This window comes from Girardinichthys multiradiatus, chromosome 3 (assembly GCF_021462225.1).
Source record: "Girardinichthys multiradiatus isolate DD_20200921_A chromosome 3, DD_fGirMul_XY1, whole genome shotgun sequence".
NCBI classification, from domain to species: Eukaryota; Metazoa; Chordata; class Actinopteri; order Cyprinodontiformes; family Goodeidae; genus Girardinichthys; species Girardinichthys multiradiatus.
The window spans coordinates 31,143,851-31,168,030 of record NC_061796.1 but is presented as its reverse complement, the minus strand read 5'-3'; the positions used below and the strand labels follow the sequence as shown (position 1 = coordinate 31,168,030).

The window sequence follows — 24,180 nt, the reverse complement described above, 5'->3', positions numbered from 1 at the left end:
ATAAATTGCACTTAACAGAAATAAAGTTGGTTTTATTGGTACAGAATTGTACAGAATTCTTCTGCTGAATGAGAAGACTTTCATGAGGCTGCTATAAATAAAATATAGAATTAATCAACATTTTAAAAATGGTAAAATATATAGTATATTTATGATTCTGAATATATTACAATATTTTACAAATTTACCTTCGCTTATAAATTTAGATACGGAAGAAATGTCTTCTGCATCTGCTTGTGCAACCAAAACTACATAATATTTTTTTTATCTGCATTCCCACTTTATTTATTATTTACTAAATTAACAAAACTGACTTCAGATTGGTCACTGAACCTCACGTTACACATTTACACCTGACTGCATTCTCCGTCGTCTTGCTCTAGACTTCGGTTGAGACCCCAGTTGGCCAGAGATCGGCTAAATCCCTCCAGAAATCCTTCCCCTCTGGGGGTCAAGTGATCCATGACTTCGTCGTCATCGAAGCACCAGCCTGTCCAGTCCACGTTTACGCCATAGGAAACGGAGTTACTGAAACAAACAAGAGATGGGAACAAGTTATTAAAACAGATTGTTGTATCGACTCAGAATTTTATTGTATAAGAGTGGTGAAAATTACTGGTGTAAGAGGATAAATTTGCATGCCACACTTTTCAGATTTAAATTTTTATAAAAGGTTTTAAAACCATGTATGGTTTTAACGATTAACAATGTGTAAAATAATTCAAGGAGTATAAATACTTTCCCAAAGCACTGTTTTTCTAGGTAATTGTATGTACATCGACGTTGAAACAAAAAATCACTTCAGTTTTTAAATCAGGTGTTTTACGATTAAATAAAATGAAATAAAGACATTTAAACTGTGCTTACATATAAATGCACGGAGGCCTTAACACCATTCAAGTCGTTTAATGATGCAAACCTTTAGATTTTGGTAGAAAATATTCACCATCAGCAACTACTGATGCAAATCACGCAACAACATTTATTAACCAAAGAAGGAAACAGTTTAAAGTATAAAAACATCCCCCATTTTATAAATAAAACAGATTCATTATATAAATGTGTCTGGGAACAAACTAAACCTATTCAGCCTGTTATTGAGGACTTCAGGATGCTCACCGAGTGCTGTGGTTAGAAACATGAGCAAGGCAGCAATTTCTAATTTTCCATTCTCACATATCACTCTGTAGATTACCGGCCAACGCCTCCCTGAAAACTCATTTCAGTACCAGACAGGCTGACAGATTGAGAAATAAATTTTACAAAATGCTCCAGCAGTCAAATACATACTAGTTGACAGTGCAGAAATTAAATTTTGGTAACAAGTCATTGCCAAAATAACAGCTACCTAACAGCAGTAACCCGGAGCAGAAAATAACAACTATTTGCTAACAGCTGTTTGGGTCAAATGTTTTGATCCACAGACTGCTATCTGGCACACTGTGAAATAAATGGGTAAAAAAGCTGTTATACTGAGGTACACAGTTACAGTAACTAATTGTTAAAACAAATGAAAACAGTCCAAACTGATTCAAAACATTCTCCGTCATAGCAATACATCAGAAGAAAAATGTAATTATTGCAATTGGTCAAACACACAATTGTAATATGTTATAACCTTGTCTGCACAGTTATTCCGTAACTGTTTTCATATGTTTTTGTTGCATGACTACATTAACCAAGCATGGCACAGTGAGGAGAAGCATCTGGTAGTTTTTCAGGTCTAGTTTTATTTTTTAGGTCTTGCCTATAGCCCTTATTGTTTGTTCTCCAGGTGAGACTTTATTAGTTCATTCCTTCAGGTTTAGTTTCCTACTTATTCTTGTATCACCGTCATTCAGTCCACTTGAGCCATGCCAATCAGCCTCCCTGCTTCACCTGTGCCATGCAGTATTCATACTCCCTAGTTCTCTTGGTTCCCCGGTGGTTTATTCTAATCTGTTTATGCCAATGCTCATGCTCTATGCCTGTTTATTGCAACGTTATTCAGGACTTCTCATGCCAAGCTGTAAGTTTTTGCTTTTAATTTTTGTTGAACACTTTTTTCAACTCACCGTTCTGCTTCTGCCTGCCTGTCTGCATTTGGGATCAGCTCCAAGAACCACACATCCTGACAATATTTCTATTCTGGACCCACTAACTGCATGTGCAGTCAATGGGTAGTTGACACCCCCTTACAATGAGTAGGTGCCCCCTGCTTGCTGCTGAGAATAGGGAGATCAGGCTGTTTTTGCTTTCAGTTACACTGGGCCTGTGTGGGGTGAGGCAGATTATTGCAGATTAATTTTGACTCTGTACTGTGCCCATTACCCAGATGTATTCAGTAATTTGCAACACAAAGTGCGAATTTACAGATGATCTAAAGCATCAGTGTAAATATCAGAGTTAGGATGCTGAGCATGCATTAGTGCAGTTTTCATCAGATAAACACCAGTTATGCAAAGGTTTCAGGCCATGATGCTCAAACATCACCACAGAGTGTCTGTACATGCTGAGGCCAATGGAAATCTTGATGCAATAGATTATTTTTATTCTAAGCTGTGGTTTCCACTGCAGATGAAGAATACAGATCAATTAAGGTCTGCCAAGAAAGCAATTTTGTTGCTATTTATAATCGGGGTTGTAGCTCTTGTAATACTTTTATCTTTTTTGTTTTAAAACTTATTTATTTTCTCATGCACACATTTGAGGTTTAACCACTAATCTGTCCATTTCTTTTCATCGTGTTCTTAATTTTTTGGAGACGTGTCTTGATGGCGATGAGGTTAAAACTGAAGTGTTGAACATGATGAACATTTTTATATTTGGAGGAAAAAAAGAAAACTTCCAAGCCTGGAAACACCATCTCAACTGTGAAGTATGAGAGTGGCCGCATCTTGTTATGGGGGTGTTTTGCTGCTAAGAAACTTCACAAAATAGATGGCATCATGAGTAAAGAACATTATGTGTAAATATTAAAGTCTATTAAACACCTCGAGACATCAGTCAGAAAGCTAAAGCTAGGAATAATTGTACACTGGAAGGAAAATTATACATATTTTTAAAAATTGACAAGACCTTTTAAATAATTTGTAGCTTGCATTTGCATTTGCATTTTTCAGCTTCCCTGAGTCAAAACTCTGAGGAGCCACCTTTTGTTGCAATTAGTTACAAGTCTTTTGGAGTATCTCTCTACCAGCTTTGCACATCAACAAACTAAAATATTTGCCCAAAATAGCTCAAACTGAGTCTAGATTTAGTGGAAAGCCTTCCTTGATAAAGTCTTGCCACAGATCCTCAATTGGATTTGGGTCTGAACTTTGACCTGGGACATTCTAATACATGAATATGCTGTACTCCAAGCCATTCCATTGCAGTGCTGGCTGTTGTTTGGGGCTGTTGTCCTGTTGGAAGACAAATCACAGCTCAAGTCTCCAATCTTTTGCAGCCTGGTTTGCTTCCAGCATTGCTCTGTACCTGAACTGTTAATCTCTTCATTTCCTTCAAAGTTACCATGAACTACTTGGTTGCTTCTCTAATTAAAGCTCCCCTAGCCTGGCCTCTCGGTTTTCACATTTTGGTAGGTTTGCAGTCTTGCCTTACTTTTTCAGTTCTCTTACGGCAGGTTGAACAGCAATCTGTAACATGTACAAAGCTTGGAACTTTGAACTTCTCCACGACTTCATCCCTGACCTATCTGATGTGTTGCTTGATCTTCATGATGCTGTTTGTTCACTAATGTTCTCTAACGCCCCTCTGAGACCTCACAGAAAAGCTGAATTTAAATCGACTATTTACTAATTAGGTGATTTCTGAAGGCACTTGTCTGTGCTGGATTTTATTCAGGCCTAAGAGAATAAACAGGGCTGAATAAATATGTAACCTACACATTTTAGTTTCATATTCAAAATAATTTTTTTAATCATGTATCATTATCAGTTCACAATTATGCACTGCTTTGTGATGATCTATTACATAAAATCCCAATGAAGTACATTCAAGCTTGTTAAAATGTCACAAAAACTAAAAAGGTATGAATACGTTTGGATTTCTGTGTATACATGCGTGCATAAAGTTCCTCTTGTTGCTATGACAACATGATTTAAAGTATATGTTTAAAAAAGGAGTATTGCTTCCTACTAACCTGTTCCTCTTGTCGTCCTCATCGCCGTCGACCAACTGCTCCTTCCATCCTGTGCTCACTGTGAGGACTCTGGGTCTAATCAGCGCCACCTCCTCCAAATCTGTCTCATTGCCTCCATCACTGGGTGTGGGCGATGAGGCATTGTTGAATGGGGAGGAAGGACGCAGGGCCCCTGACCTTAGGGGGACTGTTTTTACCTGTCGGCCTCTTTTTATTCCACTTTTGTCTTTTGCCCTTTCTATAGCTCTTTCTAAAACTCCCTCCACACATGACGTTTGTTCATTTGGGTTGTATCCTGAGCTGGGACTTTTCTCTTCTTTGTGTGATGTGGACGAGCTATCAGAGGGTCTACGCGGCCCCTGACCTCCTGTGTTGAGTATGTTGGGACTGGAGGAACTCCTGAAGTCTTTAAATTTGGGCTTTTTGTCCATGAATTTGGTTTGTGGCAGCTCAGATTCAGAAAAGGCTTCAACATCCGAGGAGTACTTTAAGCTTGGATTTGGAGTCTTGCTTTTGGTTGACCTCTGGGAGCCCAGGTTGATCCCCTGCTGGGTGCCTGGACTGAACATAGAAGGAAGGGAGTTTCTCTTTGGTTGTAAGCTGTGCTCAGACTCTGAATTTAAAGAACTGTTTGGGGAGGTCAGAGTTTGGTTCGGCTCATGGAGGAACTGCTTGTATGTTGGAGTTGGGGGTCCCTGACTGGTGCTGCCTGGCCTCCTCCTCTGTAACCCAGGAGACTTTAAGTTTTGGGGGAAGCCTGCAGCATCAAGAGTAGTTTCCGTATCCATGTCTCCAAACTGACTGGAGAAAGAGTTTTTCCTGTCTTTTTGCGTCACGAGCTGAATATCTGAGCTGCTCCTTGTTAATATTCGTTTTTCTACTGATGGTCTTGCAAGCTGCTGCCTGGACATGATAATTGGCTCGTGAGGAACTTGTGAAGTGCTCTCCTCATCTGTCGGGTAGTCGACATCTGGGAGTTCTATTCGATGACTGGGTGGTCTAGTTGAAGTGTATCTTCCTGGACCAGCAGCCTCATTTTGAGTGTAATGATTAGGTTGAGAAATATACGGCCCCCAGCGTTTCGACATTCTACTTTGTTTGTTTGTCATCTGAGTTTCAACAATGTTCTCATCTTCCTCAATTTGTTTTCCACCCTGTTCTCTCCCTGTTCCCATTTCCATCCACTCATGTCCTTTAAATTCTGGCTGTCGAGTCGGGATGTTCTTACGTACTGATTTATAGGCTTTGCTGCCGTGATGGGGGTTCCTAGGAGGTAATCCAGGGTTGATAGGGGAAATCTGATCTGATGGATGATCCTGATCGGCTGCCTCAGATCCGTAAACGGTCTGTTTTTTATTTAATACATCAGTAAGTTCATTAATATAACTTTCTGGTTTTGACTGCACGAGAGGTTGTTCTTCTATGTCTATGTCATCATTGTTGATGTCTCCAGCAGGCTTGGACTCCAGCTGATGTAACCTCACGTTGTCCAGTCTGTTGTTCTCTTGCCTTCTCAGGGTCAAGAGTGTTTCCTGATGACATAACAGCGAACAAAGAAGAGTTTGACATTGAGTTTGTTTGTTATTTTTAACTGCATAAATTAGGTTGAGCTGATAGTTGTTAGGATTTTAGTGCAGCACCCCCAGCCTATTTTTACTGTCCAGGGCCTTTTTAGAAAAGCTGTACTTCGTTTTTTTAATAACTTGTTTTACAAGGATCTTCAGACTAAACGGAGCAACTGTTGTAGGTAACAGAAAAATGAGTGCAAAAAGAGAAATTTAAATATTCATTGTTCATTTTGTGAAGGGAAGTAACTGGGGGACACTTCTGGATCTTTGCTACAGTGATACATACCAGTGCAACTAAAATATTCAACTCCCCTGCAAATAAAGTTTACTCACAAAATAAAAAATTTTCTGGGTGTTTACAAGACATATATAATACAATATCAGCTTAAAAAGTTAAAGCTAAATCTGCAACCAATCACGGGCTTCATTAGTGACATTGGCTGCACTTGGGATAAAACACCATAAATACCTAGACCTTTGATTTAATTGTTTCATTGCAAGTAAAAAGAATAAAATAGAATAAAATAGAAACAAAATTAATAGAATAAAATAGAATAGAATAGGTACTTTATTAACATAAGACAAGTAATAATAAATGAATTGTATTTACAATATGCATACATTAAAATACAATCTTTGCAAGGCAGACAGAGGTCTAGGTAATTAATTAATTAATTAATTATTATTATAGTGAGACTATTTATAGTTTCATACTACTCTCCAATTTTGCATTATTTGCTGTTATTTCAGCTTTTAACTTTATGTTCTCTCTCTTTTCTCTACCTAGAAGCTACAGCTGGGCTGACTCTGTATCTACCTTTAACACCTTCCTGGAGAGGGGCATCGTCCAAGCTTCTGCTGCCAACAACTTAATGCTCACATTCTACCAATGATACACCTGGCCCTGTCTTTCAGTGTTTAACCCTATTTTTCTCCTAGACAAAGCTACTGACCGAGCTTTTACTGTGACCAACTGTATGTGCTTTCTCTCATACTCTAAACTTGAAAACTGGCTCAGAGTTTATCTGTCTTTTTCTTCCTAGATGAAGCCACTAAAGGAGCTACATCCATTAACATTAACTTTTCCCTACCATAGAACGTACTCCTGGATTGGTGCTTCTGTGTTCTGCTTCTGTGCTCTTTTTTTTTCCTTCTCAGCTCTGTTCTCTCAAACCCCCAGTTAGTCGTGGCAGATGGCCGCTCACACTGAGCCTGGTTCTGCTGGAGGTTTCTTCCTGTTAAAAGGGAGTTTTTCCTCTCCACTGTCGCTACATGCATGCTCAGTATGAGGGATTGCTGCAAAGTCAACGCCAGTAACTGTCCAATGTCGCTACATGCTCATCCAGGAGGAGTGAATGCTACAAGTCACTGACTCAATGCAATCTGCTGGGTTTTCTTAAATAGAAAAACCTTTTATCCAATTTGAATAAATAACTGAATCTAACTGCACTGTTCAATGGTTAGTTATTAATTGGAATGTATGTACCTGACTTAAAATCTATATGATTCAATTGAATTGACTTAGCGCATTTTAAAGTTACCCACCTTTCACACAATGCAACAGGAAACAACACTCTCCAATTATTTTTACCTCTGCCTTCCTCCCTCCCTGTTGGTTGGAGTAAGGGGGAGTCAGGTTTAGCCTAAACCGGCTCAGTTATGGTTGAGGTGCAAACACACCCTCCATTTCTGCTACCTGCATGACCCCTTCTCTTTTCCAATGGTTATAATCAGTCTGACAGGGAGATGTATCCCCAGTCCTTGTGGTTTTTAGTATAACAATGGCCACCAGTGGGCTCTACATGGACAAACTTTATCAGTTTATTATTTTACTTAGTAACCCTACACATAGCCCATTCTAAAACGGCCAAACTCTAATGCTCAGTAGTTCAATCTAACCTCCCCAACAACCCCGCACCATTCCAAACCCTTTGTGAAGTGCCTTGAGACGACATGTGTTGTGAATTGCCACTATATAAATAAAACTGAATTGAATAGTACATAATGATTTACTTAGTGACTAGATCCAATATCATCATTCACTTTATAACTGAACTAGTAATATTGTGATTGTTAAACATACAAACATATTCCTCTTATCCCTTTCATGGAATTTAGTTTCCCTGAAAAAGAGTATTAATCCTTCAGATAGACAGATATTTATTATTTATATAAAAATATAATTTTATTTAATGAGGCTGATATGACATTTAACATATGTTGATGCTACCCATGCAGTGTAAAACAGATTATTATGTTCTTTTGTTTTTCGATGTGGCAAGAACAAGAACAAGGTTTTTTTCTAGACAGGATATTTTATACCCCTCCTTGAACCGCCAACTTAACGTGGTGGAGGGGTTTGAGTGCTCAAATGATCCTGGAGGCTATGTTGTCTGGGGCTTAAATGCCCCTGGTAGGGTCTCCCATGGCAAACAGGCTCTAGGTGACAGGTCAGACAAAGAGTGGTTCAAGAATCCCTCATGAGGACTAATATATCGAGGCACGTGACGTCGCCCGGTACGGCGGAGCCGGGGTCCCACCCTGGAGCCAGGCCTGGGGTGGGGACTCGCCGGAGAGTGCCTGGTGGCCGGTTTGCTCCTCGCGGGACCCGGCCGGGCCAAGCCCGAACGAGAGATGCAAGGCCATCCCCCAGTGGGCCCATCACCTGCAGGGGGAACCGTGAGGGACCGGTGCAAAGAGGATTGGGTGGCGGACGAAGGTGGAGACCTTAGCGGTCCAATCCCCGGATGCTTAGGCTGGCTCTAGGGATGTGGAATGTCACCTCGCTGGGGGGGAAGGAGCCTGAGCTTGTGTGGGAAATCGAGAGATATTGAGTAGAAATAGCCAGGCTCGCCTCCACGCATGGCGTGGGCTCTGGAACCCATCTCCTCGAGAGAGGCTGGGCTCTCTTCTACTCTGGAGTGGCCCGCGGAGAGAGGCGACGAGCTGGGGGGGGTTTGATGGTTTCCCCCCAGCTCAATCTCGTGTTGGGGTTTACCCCAGTGGATGAGAGGGTTGCATCCCTGCGTATTCGGGTTGGGGATAGGTCTCTGACTGTAGTCTCGGCCTACGGGCCGAGCAGTAGTGCGGAGTACCCGGCCTTCTTGGTGTCCTTGTCGGGGGTGCAGGATAGTGCCCCTCCCAAGGACTCCATTATTCTGCTGGGGGACTTCAACACCCACGTGGGAAGTGACAGTGACACCTGGAGAGGTGTGATCGGGAGGAATGGCCTCCCCGATCGGAATCCGAGTGGTGTTTTGTTATTGGACTTCTGTGCTAGTCACAGATTGTCCATAATGAACACCATGTTCAAACATAAGGGTGTCCATCAGTGCACTTGGCACCAGGACACCCTAGGCAGGAGGTCAATGATCGACTTTGTTGTCGTAACATCAGACCTTCGGCCGCATGTTTTGGACACTCGGATGAAGAGAGGGGCTGAGCTGTCCACTGATCACCACCTGGTGGTGAGTTGGATCCGCTGGGGGAGGAGAAAGCCGGATGGACTTGGCAGGCCCAAGCACATAGTGAGGGTCTGCTAGGAACGCCTGGCGGAGCCCTCGGCCAGGGATGTATTCAACTCCCACCTCCGGGAGAGCTTTGACCAGATTCTGGGGGATGTTGGAGACATAGAGTCCGAGTGGACCATGTTCTCCGCATCTATTGTCGATGCTGCTGCCCGTAGCTGCAGCTGTAAGGTCTGCGGTGCCTGTCGCGGAGGCAATCCCAGAACCCGGTGGTGGACACCGGCAGTAAGGGATGCTGTCAAGCTGAAGAAGGAGTCCTATCAGCTGTGGTTGGCTTGTGGGACTCCTGAGGTGGCTGACGGGTACCGTGAGGCCAAGCGTGCTGCGGCCCGGGCTGTGGCAGAGGCAAAAACTCGGGCCTGGGAGGAGTTCGGTGAGGCCATGGAGATGGACTACCGGTTGGCCTCGAAGCGATTCTGGCAAACTGTCCGGCGCCTCAACACTGTGGGGGTGGGAGGCTGCTGACCTCGACTGAGGACATTATCGGGCGATAGAAGGAGTACTTCAAGGATCCTGCCATCACACATTCCCTGGTGGAAACAGAGGCTGGGGACTCGGGGTCGGGCTCTTTCATCTCCCAGGCTGAACTCACCGAGGTGGTTAAAAAGCTCCGCGGTGGCAGGGCTTCGGGGGTGGATGAGATCCGCCCTGAGTATAGTAGATATATATATATATATATATATAGTATATAGTATATAGTATAGATAGTCAAACCTCGGCTTCAGGAGGTTTTCGTCCCGGCTGTGGAACACTGGACCAGCTCTATACCCTCTACAGGGTACTCGAGGGTTCATGGGAGTTTGCCCAACTGGTTCACATGTGTTTTGTGGACCTGGAGAAAGCATTCAACTGTGTCCCTCGTGGTGCCCTGTGGGGGGTGCTCCAGGAGTATGGAATCGGGGGCCCTTTATTAGGGGCCTTCCGGTCCCTGTACGAGCGGAGCAGGAGTTTGGTCCGCATTGCCGGCACTAAGTCAGACCTGTTCCCGGTGCATGTTGGACTCCGGCAGGGCTGCCATTTGTCACCGGTCCTATTCATAACTTTTATGGACAGGATTTTTAGGCGCAGCCAAGGGCCAGAGGGGGTCTGGTTTGGGGACCAGTGGATTTCGTCTCTTCTTTTTGCAGATGGCGTGGTCCTGCTGGCCCCCTCTAGCCAAGACCTACAGCATGCGCTGTGGCGGTTCGCAGCCGAGTGTGAAGCAGCAGGGATGAAGATCAGCTCCTCCAAGTCAGAGGCCATGGTACTCGACCGGAAAAGGGTGGCTTGTCCTCTTCCGGTTGGAGGGGAGTTCCTGCCTCAAGTGGAGGAGTTCAAGTATCTCGGGGTCTTGTTCACGAGTGAGGGAAGAATGGAGCGGGAGATCGACAGACGGATCGGTGCGGCTGCCGCAGTAATGGGGACACTGTGCCGGTCCATTGTGGTGAAGAGAGAGCTGAGCCGAAAAGCGCAGCTCTCGATTTACCGGTCGGTCTACGTTCATGCCCTCACCTATAGCCATGAACTTTGGGTCATGACCAAAAGAACGAGAACGAGAGACAAGCGGCTGAAATGAGCTTCCTCCATAGGGTGGCCAGGCACTCCCTTAGAGATAGGGTGAGGAGCTCGACCATCCGGGAGGGGCTCGGAGTAGAGCCGCTGCTCCTCCACATCGAGAGGAGCCAATTGAGGTGGCTCGGGCATCTATACCGGATGCCTCCTGGACGCCTTCCTCGGGAGGTGTTCCAGGCACGTCCCACCGGGAGGAGGCCCAGGGGACGGCCCAGGACACGCTGGAGGCACTATGTCTCTCGGCTGGCCTGGGAACGCCTTGGGCTCCCCCCGGAGGAGCTGGAGGAGGTGTCTGGAGAGAGGGACGTCTGGGTGTCTCTGCTGAGTCTGCTGCCCCTGTGACCCGGTCCCGGATAAGCGGAAGACGACGAGTACAAGTATATTTTATAGTTCACAAGGACGTCCTGATAGGGCCCTACCACTGCAGTATATTTTAGTACAGTAACCACGGACACTTCATATATGAGACCAATAACACAATATTTATCAGAAACCACACAAGAAAAAAAGTTCTACCCAGAATTTGTGTCAAGAAATGAAGCTGCATGAACTCCCAAACCAAGAATGCAAGGACAGAAAGATGTCATTTTGTTACTGGAGTCCTGGGAGAGAGAACACATTCTTCTTGTTCAAGTATGTATTGACCTCAAGACATACCAAAACCTGAAGAGCTCCATACTCAAAGTCAAATACATTTACCACTAGTGATCCAGAAGAACAAGAAAAGTCTGATTTAATTTGACAACAACTTCTGTATATAAATAAGCCAAAGAGGTCTTGGGATTCTGTTCTGCAGAGCGATCATTTAAAGATTTTTCAGGATTCTGGATCAGCATCACATCTGGAAGAGGAAGAATGAAGCATACGCTAAAAATAACTCCAAGCCTATAGCAAAGCATGGTGGTGGCTCAAGGCTGCTCTGGTGGTTTGCTTCTTCTGGAACTGGAAAGATGGATTCAAATTGCTATTTGAAGATTCTGGGAGAAAATGTCATGCAGTCTGTGAGAAGGCAGAAGCTCGGGTGTTACTGGACCTTCAAACATGACAACAATTCTAACTCCATCCAGGGTTTTATTTCAGAAGATGTCCTGAACGATACCAAAGTGACCATCATAGTCAACTGACTTGCACTTCATTTGAACTCTTTGGTGGGATTTGAGAAAGTTGGTTGCGGCACATAAACCAAAGAAGGTTATTGAACTGGAGGCCTTTGCCCACGAGGAGTGGGCTAAGGTTCCTGTGGATTGCTGCTCGATGCATGTGGGTGTCTGGCAATGCTCTACTAGGTACTAAAGATGTTAGTCATGAAGGAAGTTATATAATCTTGAGATTCTCAGTTCTAGAAATTCATCACTATATTAACAAAAATGCCTGAGCAAAATCATGAGGAGCTGTTGTTTGAGTGCAAACTGTATGCACCCTGATCTCTGTATTTAATGTAGTGGTTCTTTGGATATTTAAAAACATCATTTCTAAAGTAACAATGTTCATGGTAGGTTAGACCAAAGCAAAGTTTAAAGATTTGGTTAAAAAGCTGGATTTTACCTTTGCTCTCTGGATGGTGTCGACCCATGTGGAGCGACTCTCAGTGGTGCTGGTCACAAGGATGAGAACATTCATCATGCATTGAAGCTCACCTACCTCCACCAGAACAAAGGAATCTGAGAGAAATGGGAAAACGTGGGATTTGTGGTTCAGGGATTGTTTTTACAGATTTATGCAAAACTTGAGAATTTAATAGTCTTATTTCTAATGCTACCCACAGCCATCTTTCAGTGGAACGCAGTTCGTTCTGTCCAGCGCCAGAGGAGGTCGAACCACTTTTAGCCGCTCCGCTTTTTTCTGGACTTTAGTCAGAAGTAGAACGTCTGAAAACAGGAGAGCCACCACCTCCACCTGCAGTACATCATGAGCAAGTAAACACATATTTCTATCAAGTCTTTACTGAAATGTTTGGAGAACAAAACCTGCCACGATAAACTATATTCACCTTGCTGTCCTTTCTGCCTCGTAATTTCAGGTTCTCCTCCAGCAGCAGCTTACGTACAACGTTGCAACCCACTCCTTTGATGGGGCATGTCAGATCAAATTGGCAGATATCTCGGACAAACTGTCAAAACAGCAGAACAGCAACAGTAGATTTATTATTTGAATTAAACTCTTGGTCTTTTATATTCTTGAATATTTTTTTATGACAGGACAGAAATTGAAAAAACATTTGTTAGTCGTTAGTAGTTTGTTACTTGAATCAATTTCAATGAAGTTCTCTGCTGTTTTCTAAGCTGTCTATCCAGTGCAGTGGTGTGCCTTTTATATTACTTTAGATTTTTTTGGTTGGAGGGTCAATAAAAGCCCAACAAATAAACATTAAACATAGAAACACGCAGCTGAAAAACAAATAAAATGACAAGAAACATCACAGGAAATCAGAAAAGCAAACAGCAATCCAAAAATAATCCAAAGAGCCACTATATGTCCTGCCCAGTTTTATTTAATCAGGATGCTTTAAACATTATTTCAACCTGGAAAGACTCACATAACGGAGAAACAACAAGAAGACGGTTAGAGAATTTATTAATGAAAGATTATTTCTTTGGTGCTTGGACCCCTGAGGGAGGCGTAAACACTGAGGATGAAGTAGGTTTGAATTAACATTTTAGGATTATGATTAGGTACGTCTTCCCCCTGGGATTAGCACCTGGTGGTGGCGTAGGCCTTGGTATGGAAGGAGTTGGGAGCCTATGGTGGAGAAGGGGTGGAGGAGGGTTGAAGCTCAGCAGGAGAGCGGTATTTTCCATGCAGAGGGTCTTTAAAAGTGATGCCCTGGGAGATGATTGGCCGAGGAGGAGTGCGGACCTGTCGTTGATTGGAGCAACCAGTGAGGAGTGATTGGACGTGGCGGGGTGGAGAGTCTTCCATGTTGAATTTGCATTTAAACTCCACATAAAAAGGTCCTAAAACTTTCTAGGAATTTGTTCTGGTTTTTAGCTTTATAAAATGTTTTGTTAGGGGCATAGGAATATTAATTTAAATTCCTCTGTACTCAGGGAATCAATTTGATAAGTTGAATATAGCTTTTAATGTTATGATCTATTGAAGTATTATATTTCACAACAAAAAAAAAACATTTTTTATTGTCAGTCATTTTCTACCGCTTCTTCCATAGTGGGTTGCGGGGAAGCTGGTGCCTATCTCCAGCAGTCTACGGGCGGGAGGCGGGGTACATCCTGGACAGGTTGCCAGTCCATCGCAGACTGGTGACCTATTTTACAACATTTAAATGGTTAAAATATTACACCAAGTGTGAGCACTGAGGGTGGGGAAAGTCCAAACAGCAGGCCAAAGATATGATTGCCATGCACAATTCGCAGGCATGGCATCGGGAATATGATATCCTATAATTATTGCATGAAAGTATCCTTTTCCAATTGCAATATGGCACACATAGTGATTGTGATGACCGTTGTGATTTAATATGTTGTGCAGCTCCGGTGGCTAATAACAGGCCATATTAAATCAATGTCCTTAACAAGAACATTGAAAACAAGTCAATATTGCTATAAATATCTCCCTAAACCATTGCCACATTAAAAATTAATTCAGGCATAATAAAAAAATCCCACAACTTTTAAGCCAGTTGTGAATGGAAGTTTTAACCCTCTACTTTTGACTTCCTGTTGCAGTATTAATGTTGTCTTGGACCTATACAACAACAGCAAGTGAAGATCATTTTCAGCAGTGTTATGTTTTCAAAGCTAATAAGGTATTAACATCTTTGCTGAAGCTTGTTGCTATATCCACCAGCAACCACAAGGGGACTGAATTCAAATTAATAATAAAGACAAAAAGGGGCAAACCAGCTATAAAGTGTATAATACTGAAAATCAAAAATTAACTAAAGCTCAAACAATATACTTGTAAAGTATCACAAAATAACAAAAGAAATAGACAACTCAACACAACACAAAACCATGACAAAGGTTTATAAAGCAACTCCAGAAACACAAAAGCAAAAGAACTCTAATAATAAAACAAAATATATAAATGGTAATAAAATATTTACAGAAAATCCTCACAAAAAAGCCTTTTTACCTTGTCGACTTCATCATTTATTCCCTCCACTGCATATCCCTCTAACCTCTGTGCAGAGACGGACAGTGCGAGCCGCTCATCTTTCAGCTGCATGGAACCATTGATACTTTCTAAAAAGCTGTTCACAGTGGTTAACTGGGAAAAAGCAAGAAGAAAGACATGTGGTGTGAGGTAAATACAGCACTTGCAGTGGCATTAGTAATGCTAAATCAAATTCCTTACCATCGCTCTGAGGGCCTGTTGCGTGAGAGTCTCCTGGGTTTCTTTCAGCACAGCTTTGAGCAGCAGGGGATACTTTGTAATCCTCTGATGTGGTTTGGCCTGCATGTCTCCAAGCCGCATCCGCTCACACTGAGGGTGTTTTTCCACCCACTGGACAAGTCAAAAACACAAAAAATATTATCTTAGATCTATTGAAAATGCTAACCTTTCCTTATGAGTATCCTTGCAGTTAGTTTCTGTATAACCTCTCAAATAATCATAAATAAATAAGCTTCCTTATGCAGCTTTAAATATTTACGAACACTTAACATCAGCGTGTACAGGTGCATCTCAATTTCAGGTGATTATTTCTGTTCATTTTTAAGATTATGGCTTCCAGCTAATGAAAGCATAAAAAGTCTCTTTCCCAGAAAGTTAGAATATTTCAAAAGGCCAATAAAACTTTGAATTTTTCAAATAGAGAAAAGTCATGTTTCACAATCATAAGGAAGACTGACTTAATCAGCAGGCAATCAGGGGCACCCTCCACAAGGAGGGTAAGCAGTGAAAGCTTATTGCTACTGTTCACAAATTGCTGTATCTATTTATATTATCTAAAAGTTGAGTAGAAGGAAAAAGTCAGACAGAAAAAAGGCTAAACACAGTCTTTTGCATATTATGAAGCAAAGCCCATCCTAGAGTTTGGGGGAGATTCCCCAGTCGTGGACTGCAGCCACCACACACAGGCGTATCCAGGACAGCCACCGCTGTCAAATGCCTTGTGTTAGGCTAGAAACAACATCAGAAGATATCAACATTGGCAAAAGAGACAATAGAACTGGACTGTTCAGTGGTCCAAAGTCCTCTTTTCAGATGAAAATAATTTTACATGCAAAATTAACGGAAATAAAAGCTTGGAATACATTACTCTGTGAGTAATTAATGTATAATATACACTTTTGGAATTGATTTACCGGAAGTAAATTTACTTTTCAATTATATTGTCTCTTATTAAGATGCACTTGTTTGTTCGGCTTTTAGAATATCTCGAACCTCTAACAAAAATGGCCAAAACAAACAAACAAAAAACTTTAAAACTAGCTAAGTAAGCTGTTCTTGCTTGTGTCTCTTGGGCCACCTTTTAACACCTACAAGTTACCATTTCCTGCTAAAGTAAAGGTTTTGTCTGGAAACTAAAAGTGTCAAAGCTAAAGCTGAAAAGAGTAAAGGTGTGACACAGGTACAAAAAATAACTGTAGTCCAATACAACTGTTTCTTTTCACCAGAAAAAGTATCTCTGTCATGCCAATTCAGGTCCTGAAGTCCCGTTTCCCACCTATATGATGGAGATCTAGAAATCTGAATCATTTGGAGAAGATAGGGGAGTAAAAGGTGGTGTGCTGGGCATAAAGGCTCTCATATTGAGGTTACAAAAATGTCACAAATCAAAGTACCACAATTACCAGACTTAGAAATGGATCTCACTAAAATAAGACTTGTTTAGTGTGGGAGTTTTTCTCTCGGAAAGTGAGAGGCTGTCTGTGTGTTCTCTGAGTAATCTATCACTGAGCATTAACCAGTTAAAATAAACTGTAATAGACTCCAGGAAAAAGAGAGAGGAACTGCACCCCCTTTCCATCAATGGAGTCCTGGTGGAGAGGGTCTCCAGTTCAGACTTGCACTGACAACCTAACCTGGAAGGTTAACATCCAGCCTATAACCAGAGAGTTGAAGAGGAAGCTGCTGGTTACTTTCCACCACTCTACTATTGAACATGTTTTGTTATACTGTTTAACAGCCTGGTATGCCAGCTCAACAGCAGGTGACAGGAAAAACATACAGAGGGTGGTGACCACAGCAAAAGAGATTGTTGGTTGCTCCCTGCCCTCCCTGGATTTCTCCCATTGTCAATGTAATCACAGAACCAAGACAGTTCTTCAGGATTGCTCCCGCCATGAACACTATCTGTTCTCATTACTGCCATCATGGAAGAGCTTCAGAAGCCTGAAGAGCAGAACAAAAAGCCTGGAAAACAGCTTCTAGCATTGGGCCACAAGAACTGTAAACCCCTCTTTTCACAACTTGTCACTTTCACTGCATTTTTATGATGTGACCTTTAGCCAAAGATGTGTGAGCTTGCTGCCTGGCTCATTGCAAGCAAGGGCTTCATGCACAAGAACTTTCATTTATTTATATTTATTTTAGATATTTATTTATTGTGTTTTTAGTCTGATGTTTATGAACTAAGTAAGTTCACCACTGATGCCTATTTCATTTCATTGATTTTTGTATACAATGACAACATAGTCTACAATTCACTTAATTTTTTCTCTCCAAAAGTGCCAGTGTGACTATTCATCCTCTCATGGCTAGTGTTGCGTTTAGATACACCGTACCTGCACAAAAGCAACGAAATGTGGGTTGCTCTCCATCTGCCTGCGTGTGAAGTCTAGGTTGTTTTTCTCCTCCCAGCAGTAATGATGGTAAACAAAGAAGCGCTCGTGGAACTAGTGCAAAAGCAGAAGACAACTCATATGTGCATTTAAATGTTGGTATTGCCTCTGTACTTCTTTATAATTTATACACTACAATACTGTTGTTGGTTAGGCCTAAAAGGCAGCAAAGTCAGGTAATGTATTGATCATGAAGCATTCATGAGCTTTTTTCATCCATATGTCTCTACAAAAGAAAGTATAATCTTAACTTTAAATTTGTCTTTAATGCGAGGATGTTTGCAAAGTATACAAATCTGATTTTGTATGCAACTTGCACAAATGCAACATAAACCCTATTACTGCATTTTATATTCAAATACAAACTAATCTTTCTTTATTTCTTAGACAAAATACACATAAAATACTTATTTGTGTGTTTATTTATTTGTTGTACAGGATGATGGAAGCAAACCTTTTAGATAACTCCTAAAAGATAGTTTGAAATTTTGTTAAAATGGGTTTCTGTTAAGTTGTTATCAACAGTAGAAAACTGTCGGAGCAATCTCAGTTTTGATAAATCCAAGTCCAAAACAATTTTCTGCCATCCTAAAGCATCTCCAGTGTCTGCAGTTTCTTAGAAATTAGTGACATAATTCCTAAAATCATAAATGTGAAAAAATATGCTGCAGATTCTTTGATAGAGGTAGTAGTTTTAAATACAGATGAAAACAAAGCGTTTACAAGATTATCCCCACACATGCATCAAGACATAAACCCTAAGCTTTATCAATCTTTTTTTATTTAAAAAAATACATCAAAGAACTTGTTGATTGATATGTTTATAGATTGAAAATTGTGGGAGTCCTCAGGTATGTTGCATTTAATGAATATAACAAAAAATAGTATTGGTTGAGTTTGAAAAACTCTGCAAGGACCTCACCCCCCCTTTAGCTCATACAGTGAAAACATGTTTTATACTATAGATCAGGGATTCTCAAACTTTTCAGGGTGTAGCTCCTAAAATACATATATTTTATAATTTTAAGAAATAGACTTTGCATAAAATACTAGAATTATAATTTTTTTTTACATTAAAGTGGTTTTAAGATGGCAGAAATCTCCTTTCGAACATATCCTACTCCAGAGAGCTCTTAGCTTGACTCCTCGGTAAGCTTTTTTCTGTTTCTCGAAACAAATACTCCTTCTCTACTGCAGGTAAGTTGCAGAAAAGTTACTGTGTGGGAGTAGGTCATTACATAACCGATGGGCAGGAGCATTATTCAATCAAGCTCATACCTGCAGGCAACCAGCCTCCAGCCTCATGGGGTTAAAAGGTTGGCCTGTTATTCGTACTTCCTGTAACATGGGATAAACCACCTCCTGCCAGAACAGCTGGTGAGCTTGCAAAATGGAGGGCAGGTTGGAGAAAAGTGGCTCGGGGGTCACCTGGAGGAAGTGGAATAAAAAAATAATAATAACAGAGTTACATTTTAACTATCCGGCCTTGTGATATTTTCCATCTTCTCAGTGGAAACATTGTGGGGCCAAATGTTCAGCTTCGCTCATGTCTGTGTTTTTTTTTTCAGCTCAAGCTGTGCATCTTGCTGCTATGCAGAACAACGGAAACTTTGCATAATTTAATATATGTGTGACATTCCAGTTAATTCAAGCTCGCATGCTTTGCAGACTAACCTCCATGAGAAGGTCATGCTGGTTCAGGTGGACCAGAGCAGCAATAACCAACTGTGAAAAGGGAGACGTAGATTTGTTAAACATCCTGTAGAAAATCCCTCTACAGCTCTGACATACATTTTAACAATAGAAGCTCGAGAGTGACATCCTACGTCTTTGATGATTTTCAGCTTGTTGATGTAGATCAGCTCAGTCTGTACAAACTCCCACAGCGCCGCCTGTTGGTGTCTCTGCTTCTTTGGCATTGTCTGAAGCAGAGAGTTCAAAGAGATGTCAGTTAATGATATTTGGGGAATGCGTGCGATGCACACCCCGAGCTGACATTTTACAATAAGGATATGCGGGATACCATATGCTCCTTTATCTGCAGGAAAACAGACTTCAGTAATTTCAGGAACTAAAACATATTTTCTGCAAATCTACTATGCAGTGTATGGGTGAAAAGCAAATACAATAAAACAAGAATGTGTCTCTTACTGAGTAAGACTTCACCAAATCTGTCCAGCTGTTCTCCAGTGCTGTTCCCTGGCTTTCCTCCTTCCAGATCCATTTCAGGCTAGCAGGAACAACAAAGGCCTCCAGATCTCTGATTAACAAATCCAGCTGACCTCGCTCCTGCCACGTCGTGGGGAAAAAATTACACAGGACAGCGCAGAAAAGCATGAAAAGCTTTATGTTAAAGAGCATCAGCAGTTCCCGTGAAGGTAAAGGATGTTATGAATTTTTGTGGTTACATAAAAAGAAAACCAGTGGAGCAAAACAGGTAGCGCTGCACTGATGAAAATGTTTGTGTGGGTGGATACGATTGGAGCAGGTCTGTATCTGTCTCATGGTTTGTGAGAAATGCAGCCTGATGAACAAGAGTAAAGAACAATACCTCAGACGTTTTCTCAGACACTCCCTGGCTGACGACGCTGTTAAAGACCTGTTTCAGCGGAGTTCTGGATTTGGCTCCTGATGAAGATCCTTTACTCAGAGTTGCAAAGTCAGTCACAACCTTCTGCTTGGTTCTCCTCTAGAAAAAGCAAAAAAAAAATAAAGTTTGTTTTAAGTGGGTTATAAGCTGTAGATAACTTTTGCATTTTGGTTAAAAGGCCAGATTTGAAGAGTGTACTACTAATAGTTCTCCCAAATTAGCTGTGGGTCCCTGCAGGTCCTACAAAGATACCACTGGCTGCTTCAACAAAAGGAAAAGCACTTTGCAAAAACCCAGCGGAGGTTAGTCATACTTTATTATTGTTTGTTCTATTTACTGATTAGATTAAGAATAAAGTGCAGCCTGACTGTGCAAGTTGTATATTTTAAATAAAATGAAGCCGATTTTTACAGTTTATATGATATCTTCTTCACAGAATGAAAAACATTTCAACACAATTTTTTTTCAGAAATGCTAACATTTATTATATCTCACGAGAAACAAATAGAATAATGAAACCAAAGGAATATATTTTATTTAATAACACAAAAAACTTTTAGAATAGAATGATTGCATCATCCATTTTCCCATAAATCATACAATATGTTAAATACTCAGAAGGGGATCACAATGTGTGGCTGATATGTAAGTAAAAAATTTCCATCAAACTGAACAGAAAAGGTTGCAGATATGCAAGTAAAAAGCTGTTTTTCTACTTGCCTGGTAGCCGATCGTGCTGTACTTGTTTTTCTCTGCAGACCCCCTGTGGTGGATTTTGTCTGCAGCTGTTGTTAGCCCATCAACAACATCTGTCTCTCTGGTTTCTGCGTCCTTTTGCTTCTCACCATTCAGACTGTCTCGTCTTTGCACCATCTCTTTCATCACTGACTCGAATTCTCCGTTTACATACGGCATTTTCAGGGCCAGGCTGAGGACAGGCACACAGGGTTACTTATTGACAGAATGTGGTGTGTCAAGATATGGTATTTATTTATCTGGCGAGTCAAAAATGAATACTGGGTGGTTGTATGGTTTGTTACAACTCTTATGTCTGCTTACAGTTTCCGTGCAAATCTGAAGACTTAAAAACAGATTGTTGCAATAAAACTTTTAATAAAGGATAAATAATTTCTTGAAAATGTGAAGACCACCTAAAAAGATACAATTGTCCTGAAAGTCTTTCAACTTTTTTCTTTAGACTGCCTTTTTATGCATTTTCAGCCCAGTCCTTGTGTTTGACAGGACATTGTATTTTGCATTCTGTGGTCATTAAATGAAGAAAGTGGACCAAGTGGAGGACAAAAGAAGAAGTGTCAACCCTAAAAGTAACTATCTACACACTCTGAATGGGTGGCGGGGATTGCTTGTTGGGCAGTTAAACAAACATGTTCACAACAGCAGTGATGGCTCAAACTGTCAATGTTTTCATTGCTTGACCTTTTGAGTTTTGTATTTCAGTATTTCAAATAAAATGTATAGATTAAATTATTTTAACAACTATCTACAAAAGTTAAACCATATGTGAAAGGCATGCTTTTTAAAAAAGAAAGAAATCCAACAAAGATCTGACACAGAATCTGAGAGATGTCATTTTTAAATTGATCATCTGTTTTATATAGGTTTTCTTCTCATAGCTGCTATGGAATCACCTCATTGATGGGAAAATACTATTTCATTTTTGTATTATCCTTATATGTTTCAAACTTCAACCAAAGAAATGCATCTTTGTGACAGGCTGCTTAAGGCAAAAGTTACTATTCTTTCATGTGTAAACACCACACTGGTTCCTCCTGTGGGTTTAGAAGCCGTTTTATGCCTAATGAAATGGAAAGAGTTAATTAGTCTAATAAAGAATAAAATATTTTATTGAAAATACTCCAAAAAGCAGCCGAGGTCCAAAGAAAACATTAAAAGACCTTCGGACAGTCTGGAGACCTTTTGCTAAAGATCAAGGTTTGGCTCCTTGGAAGCAATATATACCTATTACACAGTGCAGTATATACAAATAGAGTAATAGGTATTCTTGTGGTAATGTCAACCCTCTGTTGCCTCCTACCATCGTGTGCACCATTAAGACAGGGACTTATATAAATTTGCATCAGACTGTATTGAATATGACTAAACCTAAATATTTTAGTACCGGCAGATGACCTTATATAACTTTCTGTTCTCTCATACTGCACGGTAAAGCCATGTGTGATAATTAGTTGCACAAGACAATATATTAAATAACACAATTTTCCTGTTTTATTTACACTGGCACCATCTAAAGCCTAGACTAGTTTGTAGCTCCTATTCCATGAAAAATTAACACAGGATCAACATTTCATGTTAGACTCTACTTGACAAAGCGTGCAATGATGATGTTTGTTCAGCCTAAATGAGTGCATTCAGGGGGAACTTTGACAATTGACTTGGACAAGTGGACTATGTGACTGGACCAGAAACTCTGCAAGGTCACAAGTCAGCTGGTACATTGTTACTATTTAATAGAGGAGTTTTTAATAAATTGCTGTACTGAGTTGTTTCGCTGTAGGCAGATTTATTTATCATGCATGCAGAGAGATCCTATGGGATTTCTGTTTAAAACTTTAATTGTATGCCCATGAACAGCCTTAAATCAGCTACAACTTTAAAGTAATTTCAAAAGAACCCCCCTTCTAAAAGGGGGGCAGCTGTGGTTATGAGTAGATGTCGGGCAAACAGCAGGTTGTGACTTCTTGGGCAAGTTTCTAACCGATCTCCACATCAGTGTATAAATGTGTGAGCATGGGTCTGGGTGAAAACTGTAAAAACAGCTTGAGTGATGACTAGAAATGTGCTATATAAGTTCAGATAATTTACCATTCAATGAGAAACAGAAAAAAATACTTATCCTGTAAGCTCCTAGAACCCAAAACATTGTACTAAAAAAGTACAATTTTGTTGTATTATGGGAGAAGTAAATGTAAATCAAGCCAGATAATAACACTGGAACAGGAAAACAGAAGTAGGGCAAAGAGATACCAATCTGTCCTGAAACGAGAGGAAATAACTCACAGACATATGCTTGCCTCTCTAATTATATCAACAAATAACAGTATATTTAAACTGATTTTACAGACGCTTTTATAACTGGACACCAGTAGTTTCACAGAGCTCCAGATCCAGTTACACAAATGTGCTGATTGTGGTGTGACACCAGTAATTAACTCGCAGCCTCTCAGTTTTCATTTATCCACTGTATCTTAGCAAACTATTTATGCAAAATAAAAGAGCTACTTTTACACCAAGGTAGCTAAATGCAGCGGCTTAAAATAAAATGATTCATTACTTTTGAAACAAAGTATTTAAGTAGTATTTATGCTGATATTTGTACAGTGTGAGAAATTATTGTAGAAGCAAAAACACTTTCACAAGAACACATAATGAAGACATGTACACTGCATTAACAAGCTCCTGTTGTGCTGTCAAACTTCAAAGGATTGACCAAGTTACTTCATCAGTGTAATACCTGTTTACAGGCACAGTAATCTGTAAAACACTGTGAAAACATCTTGAATATATCATTATATTGGATTTGTAGTGCTTTAATTCATTAATAAAGCTCAATTAATGCAAGTCTCTTCAGGGTTTTAAAGCCTCTGTAAACTAATCCATCAAATGCAAAATAAGAGTCTGTGATTCTACACTAACTAACATGAATGTGGTTTAATATGAGGAAAACAAACCATACAATACCCCCTTTTTTACAATAGTTTACTCCCAATAATCCAAAAGATCTCAGATTTTACCTGTGCTTGGTTGAATCCATTTTGCTTCACGCAGTCATCTTTGGTTTCTGTTGGCTTCCTCCTCCTCTCCTGCCTCTCTGGCCTGTTCAGTCCCTCCCTCTCTTTCTTTCACCTGAGCACTGGCCCTCAGTAACTGGCCCGACGGGAACAACTGGATTTCTGCAGCCAACAAATCAGTGCTCGGGCCTGGTTAATGTGTCGCAGGTAATACGTGTTAGTGAATCAGAGGTGGGGACTAATTTCTGTGAAGATGATCAATTGCTGTTTCATGTCAATCAAGTTATTTTCTAACTCAAATCATT

General features: G+C 40.8%; 1 protein-coding gene across 1 annotated transcript; it reads right to left on the bottom strand.

Moving 5' to 3' along the window:
• Positions 1-15: 15 nt before the first annotated feature.
• Positions 16-23,934, bottom strand: plekhg6 (pleckstrin homology domain containing, family G (with RhoGef domain) member 6). Its single transcript, XM_047357880.1, has 15 exons — positions 23,879-23,934; positions 20,826-21,033; positions 20,067-20,204; positions 19,667-19,804; positions 19,342-19,437; positions 19,190-19,240; positions 18,794-18,943; positions 17,459-17,569; positions 15,084-15,233; positions 14,862-14,996; positions 12,760-12,879; positions 12,533-12,665; positions 12,315-12,430; positions 4,124-5,655; positions 16-528 (listed from the first exon to the last, which is right to left on the bottom strand). Exons 1-15 carry the CDS (start codon positions 23,896-23,898, stop codon positions 348-350), a joined length of 3,279 nt encoding a protein of 1,092 aa, XP_047213836.1. The 5' UTR covers positions 23,899-23,934; the 3' UTR covers positions 16-347.
• Positions 23,935-24,180: the final 246 nt, after the last annotated feature.